Here is an 11522-nt window from a genome sequence, read left to right on the forward strand (position 1 = left end):
ATGTCTTTAAATCAACATTAACATGAATCCAACATATTGTAGCGAACAGGAGCTCTCTCCAGCTGGGCACCGGTTCACTCACAGCACGAGACGAGCCGAGACCTGTCTTTCCAAGCCTCCTGTACACACACAGGAGGACCCGCCCCTCGCTGCTGTGCTAATCACAAGGCCGCATGTTACACGCTTGCTCTGTCAGGTTCCCCGTGATTGGCCGAGAGCCTATTCAGTCCCCAGCTGAGTAAGATCCCAGACACAAGGCCACAAGATATTCCTGGTTCTTAGTGTTGAACGCACAATAACAGGGTAGCTATGTTTATACATGGCAGTAGGCCCAGTTTAATATAAAACACAATTTTATACAATATATATAGTAGGGGGTCCCTACTCCATCTCTATCAGTTTGAGGGTCCTTGGCCTGAAAAACATTGAAGACCCCTGCACTAGACGATCTGGCAAAGAACAGAGGAAATGCGCCGGTGTGCTGGGTGACTGATGTAAAGCAGGTGGGTCTTGGGCTGGGCCAGGTAATGGGATCTGTGGGAAGTGGTGATGCAGAGGAAGGGGGGGGGGGGGGGGGGCGGCGGCTGAATTCTGAAACGACATGAGAATTAGTACGTGAAAAACCAGGTAACAGAAAATTTAAAATGCTATGAGCTGACTGAAGTTGTGAGAGCAGGTAATAAGAAACATGTAACACTAAAGTTGTGAGGAATATAGAAATATGGAAATATGTGAATGTAATTGAACTAATGTATAGAGAGTACAGATATGCACAGTGTGAGAATATGTGCAGTGAATGTATTGCACATGAACTGTTGATATTGCACAGGCAGATGAATCAGGCACAGTTAAGAGTTAAAGTGTTAGAGTTCAGTCCATAAGGGAGGTGCAGAGTTTTCACTGGCAGCTGAGCTGCTTGTACATTTGTTTCAGGTTTTACAGGTTTTTATCATCCAGCATCTCAAGCTCCTCCCTCTACTGACACACCTGAGAAACCAGGAAACGTCCGTTCCTCCCGGAAGAGACGCAGGCTGAAAACCAGATGATCACATTCACCTTCCAAACCAAACTAAACTAAACCGGACCAAACGTCCTGAGTGAGTCCAGCTACAGGAGAGAAGAGTGAAGCTACAACCTGCCGGCGCTCCACACACTGACCGTGAGTTTAACAAACACCTCGACTCAGACAGGAAGTGAACCTCAGTGAAGTTCATGGAGCTGTGACTGACTGACTGTCTGTTTTCAGCTTCACCGTGAGACTCAATGGCTTCCAGATTAGAAGAGGATTTCTGCTGTTCCGTCTGCCATGATGTCTTTAGAGATCCTGTTGTTCTGTCATGTAGCCACAGCTTCTGTAAAGACTGTGTGAAGAGCTGGTGGAAAGACAAAGAAGAAAAAGAGTGTCCACTTTGTAAGAGAAGATCTTCAAGGTCAGAACCACCTGGTAACCTGGTGTTGAAGAACCTGTGTGAGACCTTCTTACAGGAGAGAGTTAAGAGCTCTTCACATGCTCTCTGCAGTCTGCACTCAGAGAAACTCAGACTCTTCTGTCTGGACCATCAGCAGCCAGTGTGTCTCGTCTGCAGAGATTCAGAAAAACACACCGGCCACAGATTCAGACCCATCGATGAAGCTGCACAACAACACAAGAAGCAGCTTCAGGAAACTCTGGAGCCCTTGAAGGAGAAGTTACAGTGTTTTGAATGTGTTAAAGAAAGGTTTGAACAAACAGCGGAACACATTAAGGTCCAGGCCGGACTCACAGAGACGCAGATCAAGGAGCAGTTTAAAAAGCTTCATCGGTTTCTGGAGAAGGAAGAGGAGGCCAGGATGGCTGCACTGAGAGAGGAAGAAGAGCAGAAGAGTCAGATGATGAAGGAGAAGATTGAGTCTCTGAGCAGAGACTTAACGGCTCTTTCAGACACAATCAGAACCACAGAGGACGAGCTGAGAGCTGAAGACGTCTCGTTCCTGCTCAACTACAAGGCTGCAGTGGAACGAGTCCAGCAGTCCCCCCTGCAGCGTTATCCACGGATGCTCTGTGGAGCTCTGATAGATGAGGCCAAACATCTGGGCAACCTGAGCTTCAACATCTGGAAAAAGATGAAGGACCTGGTCTCCTACAGTCCTGTGGTTCTGGACCCAAACTCTGCTCATGCAGAACTCGTTCTGTCTGAAGATCTGACCAGTTTCATACGAGGAGAGAAACAGAAGCTTCCTCACAATCCAAAGAGGATTGAATACCACTCAGTCCTGGGATCTGAGGGTTTTGACTCAGGGACTCACAGCTGGGACGTCCTGGTTGGAGACAGTACAGACTGGAGACTGGGTGTAGGAGAAGAGTTTTGTTATGATGATCTCTTAGATCTATTTGGCCCCAAAATATTTTCACTATCAGCATCGTCTGTTCCCTCTGTGCAGAAGATCCAGAAGATCAGAGTGACACTGGACTGGAACAGAGGAGAACTGTCGTTCACTGATCTTGATACTAACACACACATTCAAACCCTCACACACACTTTCACTCAGAAGATGTTTCCATACTTTCGCACTAGAGATCACTTGAAGCTGTTACCTGTGAAAGTCTCTGTGACGCTGGATCAGAGCAGTTAGAGATTAAGATTTTATTCATCATGTTTATTTCTTCAAGAGAAATCTGCTGAATTTAAATGTTAAACTCGTTATTCTAAAGCTTTGTTTATTTCTCCTTTTACGTCTCACTCATTTTTATTTCTACTGTCGAATATTTCATTATTTTCTGATCTTTATCTTCGATTTGTTTTACATTTTCAAGGTAAACGTTTAATATCATTTAGATTTTGTGTGGATCCATGAAGTCGAACAAACTGATGAAGATCCACATAAAAACACATTTATCAATCACATCTGATCATTGTTCACATTCAACAAACTTTATTAAAACTCACACATGAGACATTATTCATGTTTAATCACATAAAGTCTGTTCACATGTGAAATAATCCAACATATATGAATATTTGTCTGTTTGATGTGATGAAGCCAAAATGATTCTGTCTGTAAAAGTGTTTATTCAACAGCAGCCTAGTGATGTGATTTTAATATTGTGATACAAATAATAAAAACTATGAAACAGAAACAGAGTTTTGTCCTTTTTTAAGTTGAAATGTAAATATAAAGCCAGAATGATTATGTCTGTAAAAGTGTGTTCATTCATTCCTCATTCAGGGTCAGTAGAAATGCAGCTGTCACAAACTCTGGTCTGGAGCTGGAGATCTACATTCAGGGTAAATTCAGTCAAACAATGTGATGACATCAAGACTCTGTGGTGGATTCTCAATTAACTGTGATTACATTTCACACAGAATCACACTTCACCCTATTGTCATGTTTCTGGTCTCACATTGCTAGCATTAGCCTTGTTAGCTAACGTTACCCACTAGCCACCATTCTTGAGGTCGTTAAAGTGAAGGTCATGGCCGGCACACAATTCAAAAAATTATAAAGTAAATGCTGAATTAGTGACGCTCTCCATATTTTAATCTACAAACAGGCCAAGTGTTATAGTTTGATTAATTAAACACAATCACAAGTATCACTGATATTATTTTCTATATATTTAGTGTTAAAAGTTAAACATATGTCTGACCTGCAGTTAACAAGGGAGGGTAAGTCATCTTTTGAAAAATTATTATATATTTATGTGAATTAACTCATGATGACTACATTGAGATGGAGGATTTCATTCTTGTAGTTTCCTTATCCTCACCAATGATAATACAAAAAAAAAAATTTAACTCCACCATGTTCCATTATGTGTTTTACTGATACTCACCTTTGTCTCTACAATGTCATTTGAACATATAATTACTGTTTATTTTGTCTATGTTATCTTTAATTGATGAAATACAAAGTTCATCTTTGTGTCTGTTCGCTGCAGCGGTTTGATTAACTTCACTTCAGCAGCTTCACCCACACAAACTGCTGCATGTTCGTATTTATGCATTTAAAAAGGAAAATGCACATTAATTAACAAGTGTAGTGGAGTCCATCATATAATAGGTCAGATTTAATGATGCAGGCTAGTTTTCATCTGCAGGTTGATGGTAGAAAAACATACAAATAAATGTATAACACCACAAGTACACACACAGTACATTAGAATCAACATAATACTGTCATATTCTTATTCATCATCCTCAAAGTAGCCCAGAGACTGTGGAGCTTTTCTTTACTGAAGCTTAATGTGACGATGTAAAATAACAAAGCAGTAAAATAAAAGTGTACGAGGTGAAAATAAATGATTATTCACAAATAACAATGATGATGAGATGTAATACTGGTGTTGGTGGGAAACAGAGATTTAAGTGAAGTGAACGGGACCGAGAGCATCAATTCTAAACAGAAGGTCCAAACGACTGCTCCGCCCCCTCCAACCAGTGCCTCCACTCCTCCAGGGCCATCTTGACAGCCAACAACTCTTGATTCCCAATGGTGACAATTTGCGGGAGAAAAAAGCACACGGGTGCATCTTCTGGTCCTCAGCTGACCACTGGGAGAGGACTGCTCCCACCCCGGAGTCCGATGCGTCCACCTCCACAATAAACTGGCGCCCTGGGTCTGGAAAGAAAAGGATGGGAGGAGACGAGAACCGTGACTTCAACTCACTGAATGCTCTTCCTGCAGCAGAGGACCACCAGAAGGTGAGTTTCTGGGAGGTGAGAGCCGTTAGAGGAGCCGCCACAGAGCTATAATTGCGGTTGAAACAACGGTAGAAATTCGCAAACCCCAAGAACTGCTGAAGCCTCTCCCGAGTGGTGGGGTTAGGCAAATCAGCCACTGCTTTGACCTTGGTGGGGTCCATCAGGATACGATCAGCCCTAATGATACACCCCAAAAACGTTACCTCTGTGGCATGAATTTCACATTTCTCTGCTTTCATGAAAAGCAGATTTTCCAGGATCCTCTGGAGAACACTGAGAACATGCTGAACATGCTCCAGTTCAGACTTAGAGAAGATCAGGATATCATCAAGGTAGACAAACACAAACAAACATATTAAGAAAATCCCAGAGAACATCATCCACCATAGCCTGGAGAACAGCAGGAGCATTAGTAAGTCCGAAAGGCATAACCAGATACTCATAATGACCACTAGGGGTGTTGAATGACGTCTTCCACTTGTCACCCTCCCTGATACGAAGAAGGTGATAGGCGTTTTAAAGGTCAGGCTTGGTGAACACTGTAGCCCCTTGCAACATTTTGAATGCAGAAGAGATTAGTGGGAGGGGGTTCCTGTTTTTAATGGTGATGTTGTTCAGACCTCGGTAATCAATGCAGGGACGGAGGGTCTTGTCCTTTTTATAAACAAAAAAGAACCCGGCTCCAGCAGGGGATGAAGAAGGACGGATAATGCTGGCAGCCAGCGGGTCATTTATGTACCTCTCCATGGCCTTGGTCTCAGGAGTAGACAGGGAGAAGAGTCGCCCCCTGGGGGGTGAGGTACCAGGGAGGAGATCGTTGGCGCCGTCATACGGGCGGTGGGGGGGAAGCGAAGTGGCCCGAGCCTTGTTAACCACCTCCTTTAAGTTCTGGTACTCAGATGGAACTCCTGAAGGATCTGGAAACTCATTAGGAGGAGAGGGGCTGGAGGGAGGTGATGAAGCAGATTTTAGGCAGACAGCATGACAGTGGTTACTCCATTGTAAAATGGAGGCGGTAATCCAGTCAATGTGAGGATTATGTCTTCGTAACCATGGTTTCCCTAGAATAACTGGTTGTTGTGGTGCATTTATCTGGTGAAACGTGATCAACTCTGTGTGGTTACCTGACATGCCCAGACGGAGAGGGATGGGTCACTGGGTTACTGTGCAGAGGAGGCGCCCATCCAGGGCAGTGGGCCTAATGGACTGGATCCAAGGTTCCTGATCAACACCCAGCTGAACGGAAAGAGTACGGTCCAGAAGGTTGGTGTCGGCCCCAGAGTCAATAAAGACCGAGACAATAGACTGTCCTTTGCAGAAGAGCTGGGCGTGGAGAAGGGGACAACCAATTTTATTTAAATGTCTTTAAATCAACATTAACATGAATCCAACATATTGTAGCGAACAGGAGCTCTCTCCAGCTGGGCACCGGTTCACTCACAGCACGAGACGAGCCGAGACCTGTCTTTCCAAGCCTCCTGTACACACACAGGAGGACCCGCCCCTCGCTGCTGTGCTAATCACAAGGCCGCATGTTACACGCTTGCTCTGTCAGGTTCCCCGTGATTGGCCGAGAGCCTATTCAGACCCCAGCTGAGTAAGATCCCAGACACAAGGCCACAAGATATTCCTGGTTCTTAGTGTTGAACGCACAATAACAGGGTAGCTATGTTTATACATGGCAGTAGGCCCAGTTTAATATAAAACACAATTTTATACAATATATATAGTAGGGGGTCCCTACTCCATCTCTATCAGTTTGAGGGTCCTTGGCCTGAAAAACATTGAAGACCCCTGCACTAGACGATCTGGCAAAGAACAGAGGAAATGCGCCGGTGTGCTGGGTGACTGATGACTGATGTAAAGCAGGTGGGTCTTGGGCTGGGCCAGGTAATGGGATCTGTGGGAAGTGGTGATGCAGAGGAAGGGGGGGGGGGGCGGCGGCTGAATTCTGAAACGACATGAGAATTAGTACGTGAAAAACCAGGTAACAGAAAATTTAAAAAGCTATGAGCTGACTGAAGTTGTGAGAGCAGGTAATAAGAAACATGTAACACTAAAGTTGTGAGGAGTATAGAAATATGTAAATATGTGAAGGTAATTGAACTAATGTATATATAGTCAAGATATAAACAGTGTGAGAATATGTACAGTGAATGTTTTGCACATGAACCGTTGATATTGCACAGGCTGATGAATCAGGCACAGTTAAGAGTTAGAGTGTTAGAGTGCAGTCCATAAGGGGGGTGCATAGTTTGTACTGGCAGCTGAGCTGCTTGAACATTTGTTTCAGGTTTTACAGGTTTTATCATCCAGCATCTCAAGCTCCTCCCTCTCCTGACACACCTGAGAAACCAGGAAACGTCCGTTCCTCCCTGAAGAGACGCAGGCTGAAAACCAGACGATCACATTCACCTTCCAAACCAAACTAAACCAAACTGGACCAGACGTCTTGAGTGAGTCCAGCTACAGGAGAGAAGAGTGAAGCTACAACCTGCCGACGCTCCACACACTGACCGTGAGTTTAACAAACACCTCGACTCAGACAGGAAGTGAACCTCAGTGAAGTGTGTTGTGTTCTTTTATCCCAAATATGAGAAGAGCCGGTCTGTGTTTGGTTCAACAAGCATTTATTAAGTAGCAATGAAAAGGTATGAGAAGTTAAAGCAAAGCAATGGGAACCCAGGGCACAGCCCCGGCCCTCTAGCAGCACCGGGCAGTAAAGAGTCGCACCGCACGAACGGCGGTTATAATATTTATAACAGTAGGTAGAACAGGATTGGTCAATAACAAGGGGGGGGGGGTCGCCATGGTTTAGACTTGGTTCTTCCTTGATGGTGCGCAGGCGTAGTTCCAACCACTTGACACTGGAATCAGGAACAGGAAGTGACGAGGAGTAGCTCCCAGTCTCGCTCCTTCGCTGATAGTTGCTGGACAAATCTTCACGTAAACAAGACTTGACTCAGCTGAGGCCTTGTGGGTCAGTGTTGTTGTTCATTGGAGTAAAGAATATTGTGTTCCTGCTTTATCAACTGTGTGTTCCGTTTGTGTAAATATGGGCATCCTCCAAACAAAACATCGCCTTTCTATCTGCCCGTCAGAGTCTTGGGCAGCTGCTTGAACTCTGTGTGATGTTAACTAAAGCTAAAGGAGTTATGGTTTTATACAGTAACAGTTAGGTATAAGAACAAGTTAATGTACAGTGTATCGTATGCCACAGAGTCACAGTTCCCACAACAGGCAGCGGCTCTTCTCAGACCTCTAATCAAGACAGGTGTGAAATTGACCAGCACTGTGACGCACACACACACACACTCTAACTAACTTCAAGATTAACACCAAGCAGCAAAGGTTATTATAAGTTATCGAGTGAAGGCCATATATCTGGCCCAAACTGCTCCTGCCCCCACCCTCCTGCATCTGTTAAGAGTTCTGTTCTATTGACATCTTCACAGACACACACACACACACGCACACACAATATGTACAGTGAATGTATTTCACAGGCAGATTAATCTGACACAGTTAAGAGTTAAAGTGTTAGAGTGCAGTCCATAAGGGGGGGTGCATAGTTTGTACTGGCAACTGAGCTGCTTGTACATTTGTTTCAGGTTTTACAGGTTTTTATCATCCAGCGTCTCAAGCTCCTCCCTCTCCTGACAGACCAGAGAAACCAGGAAGCATCTGTTCCTCCCTGAAGAGACGCAGGCTGAAAACCAGACGATCACATTCACCTTCCAAACCAAACTAAACCAAACCAGACCAGACGTCCTGAGTGAGTCCAGCTACAGGAGAGAAGAGTGAAGCTACAACCTGCCGACGCTCCACACACTGACCGTGAGTTTAACAAACACCTCGACTCAGAGGGGAAGTGAACCTCAGTGAAGTTCCTGGAGCTGTGACTGACTGACTGTCTGTTTTCAGCTTCACCTGGAGACTCAATGGCTTCCAGATTAGAAGAGGATCTCTGCTGTTCCGTCTGCCAAGATGTCTTCAGAGATCCTGTTGTTCTGTCATGTAGCCACAGCTTCTGTAAAGACTGTGTGAAGAGCTGGTGGAAAGACAAAGAAGTAAAAGAGTGTCCACTTTGTAAGAAAATACATTCAATGATTGAAGTACCTGGTAACCTGGTGTTGAAGAACCTGTGTGAGACCTTCTTACAGGAGAGAGATCAGAGCTCTTCACATGCTCTCTGCAGTCTGCACTCAGAGAAACTCAGACTCTTCTGTCTGGACCATCATCAGCCAGTGTGTCTCGTCTGCAGAGATTCAGAAAAACACACCGGCCACAGAATCAGACCCATCGATGAAGCTGCACAACAACACAAGAAGCAGCTTCAGGAAACTCTGGAGCCCTTGAAGGAGAAGTTACAGAGTTTTGAACGTGTTAAAGTAAAGTTTGAACAATCAGCAGAACACATTAAGGTCCAGGCCGGACTCACAGAGACGCAGATCAAGGAGCAGTTTAAAAAGCTTCATCAGTTTCTGGAGGAGGAAGAGGAGGCCAGGATGGCTGCACTGAGGGAGGAAGAGGAGCAGAAGAGTCAGATGATGAAGGAGAAGATTGAGTCTCTGAGCAGAGACATTACAGCTCTTTCAGACACAATCAGAACCACAGAGGACGAGCTGAGAGCTGAAGACTTCTCATTCCTGCTCAACTACAAGGCTGCAGTGGAACGAGTCCAGCAGCGCCCCCTGCTGGATGATCCCAAGCTGCCCTCAGGAGCTCTGATAGATGAGGCCAAGCATCTGGGCAACCTGAGTTTCAACATCTGGAACAAGATGAAGGACGTGGTCTCCTACAGTCCTGTGGTTCTGGACCCAAACTCTGCTCATCCAGGACTCGTCCTGTCTGACGAGTTGACTAGTTGGAGAAGAGGAGAGAAACACAATCTTCCTCGGTTAAACCTCCTTCCTTGTCTTCCAGCTGTAAAGAGAGATCCTCCCCTCTATGGTAGGTCTCTGTCTACCTGTCCCTTCATCTGTCTGTCTGTCTGCCTTCTTGCCTGCGTGTCTCCGAGCTCAGGTCTGACTGCATGTCCTCAACATCCGCATGCAGCATGGCACCACTCTATTGAATCTTTTGAGTTTTCATTTTTCACAACTTAAATTATTTGTGCTCCGCTGAAACTGCAGAGATCAATTAGAGCGTCTTTGAAAACACTCGTTTGGGATTGAAATAGCAGCCAAATCATGAAGTACATTTTTAAGCCCTAATCATGATCATTTAATTCTGATATCTATCTACAAAATCCAATACTTATTTGTACTAAAATGTGTGTATTTGCTGCATGCCTCCTTTGTTCCTGTCTGAGATATTAGTCATAATAATTAGTAGTCATTATTAATTTGTGAGTGTGTCAAAGTAAGCTAATTTTAGACTTAAGACCAGTTAGGATTGGAAGAACTTGTCAAAAGTTGTGTCCCCAGTTAGGAACAATCTTATTTTTAGATCAGTGGTTAAAATGAAGGTCAGGGTGCGTCTCCAGGAAGTGATGGCATGTCTATGTAATGTCCACGAGAGGGACATGTGACAACCTGAATGTCTTTCTGTGGTTCTAAGGATCATTTGTGGGCTGAGGACAAAAAGTGTGCGTCTGATTATGTCAATAAGTGTCCTCACGACTATAGAAAGACCAACGTGTGTGTGTTTGACCTTTTTAAACAGCCGGACAGTTTTACGTTTTATCCTCTTAAAGTGTCGTCTGTTTTTGTTTTCATAGCGCCCCCCCCTGTCGGAGTGGGAGGCTTAGGTCACAGCAAACTCTGCACGTCCACGCAGAGGCTCAGCGCCTTGCCGCCCTCCTCCTCCTCCTCCTCTCCGTACTACCAGCTGGTCCCAGGCCACATGCCAATCCCGGTGCCCAGTCCCACTGTCCCTTCCCTGCCAGCAGAGGGCAGCAACACCAGACTGCAGCAACAGAGACAGTACCAGCAGCAACTGCATCCGCACAACCAACAACTCCAGATCCAGCAGCAGCAGCAATATTATCAGCAGCAGCAGCAGCAGCAGCAACATCAGCTGCAACTTCAGCAGCAGCAGCAGTTCCAGCATCCGCAGGCTCTGCTCCAGCAACAAGATCAGAAGCAGGAGCATTTTCAGAAGCTTCAGCATCTTCAGCAGCAGCAGCAATATTATCAGCAGCAGCAGCAACATCAGCTGCAACTTCAGCTGCGTCAGCTGCTTCTCCAGCATCCGCAGCAACAGGATCAGAAACAGAAGCAGCAGCAGTTCCAGAAGCTGTGCCAGCCCTCCACCCCCAGGCAGACCTGGCTTCCTTGCCGGACCACAGCACTCACCCCCAGCCCCATTCTCCTCCGCCCTCCAGCCAGGATCAGAGCCTGGATCCACAGTCCCAGGACGGAGGAGGGGGAGGAGGGGGAGGAGGGCGAGGAGGGCGAGACATGCTGACCCTCATGAGGGGAGTAAAGCTCAGAAGGACCCTCACCAACGATCGCTCCGCCCCTCTTCTGCCGGCCCCAGCCAATCACAAATGAGGCTGAGCCACTGCTTTGCTTCCCGGGGGGTTAACGTTACGTTTCATGGGTTCGACGCCCAGAAGAGGCACCTGAGGGTGTTAGCACAGACTTTGCAAACACACTGACGAATCGCTGGTACTTGACGTGTATCGTGTTTTATTTTCTTCCCTTTTAAGTCGTTTAGATTTCTGTTTTAAAACATTTTGAGACGTTGATGTCTTTCCCTGTTGCTGTAGCAACCGTCTTTCTGCTTTTTTCTGCTTTTTGTTGGCATTTTGATTGTGCATAAAGTTTTTTTGTTTGACCCAGTCTCGCCGCAAGAGCTGCTTGTTTTAGTTAGCGCTCACCTCCTGGTCAGGTG

The 11522-nt window shown here is 45.6% G+C and overlaps 1 protein-coding gene across 1 annotated transcript; it reads left to right on the forward strand.

The window, feature by feature from the left end:
• The first annotated feature begins 8462 nt into the window (after positions 1-8462).
• LOC133000138 (E3 ubiquitin-protein ligase TRIM35-like) lies at positions 8463-11179 on the forward strand. The gene is made up of 5 exons (XM_061070012.1): positions 8463-8519; positions 8607-9548; positions 9609-9635; positions 10405-10609; positions 11011-11179. Exons 2-5 carry the CDS (start codon positions 8624-8626, stop codon positions 11177-11179), a joined length of 1326 nt encoding a protein of 441 aa, XP_060925995.1. The 5' UTR covers positions 8463-8519; positions 8607-8623.
• Positions 11180-11522: the final 343 nt, after the last annotated feature.

Source organism: Limanda limanda, chromosome 4, assembly GCF_963576545.1.
Source record: "Limanda limanda chromosome 4, fLimLim1.1, whole genome shotgun sequence".
NCBI lineage: Eukaryota > Metazoa > Chordata > Actinopteri > Pleuronectiformes > Pleuronectidae > Limanda > Limanda limanda.

What these genes read in the sequence shown, in the direction of transcription:
- LOC133000138 (XM_061070012.1), top strand. Translation starts at nt 8,624, where the DNA reads ATGGCTTCCAGATTAGAAGAGGATCTCTGCTGTTCCGTCTGCCAAGAT. An exon ending in CCTGTCTGACGAGTTGACTA is followed by an intron (nt 9,549 to 9,608) that starts GTTGGAGAAGAG and finishes CTTGTCTTCCAG; the next exon opens with CTGTAAAGAGAGATCCTCCC. An exon ending in AGACTGCAGCAACAGAGACA is followed by an intron (nt 10,610 to 11,010) that starts GTACCAGCAGCA and finishes TCCGCCCTCCAG; the next exon opens with CCAGGATCAGAGCCTGGATC.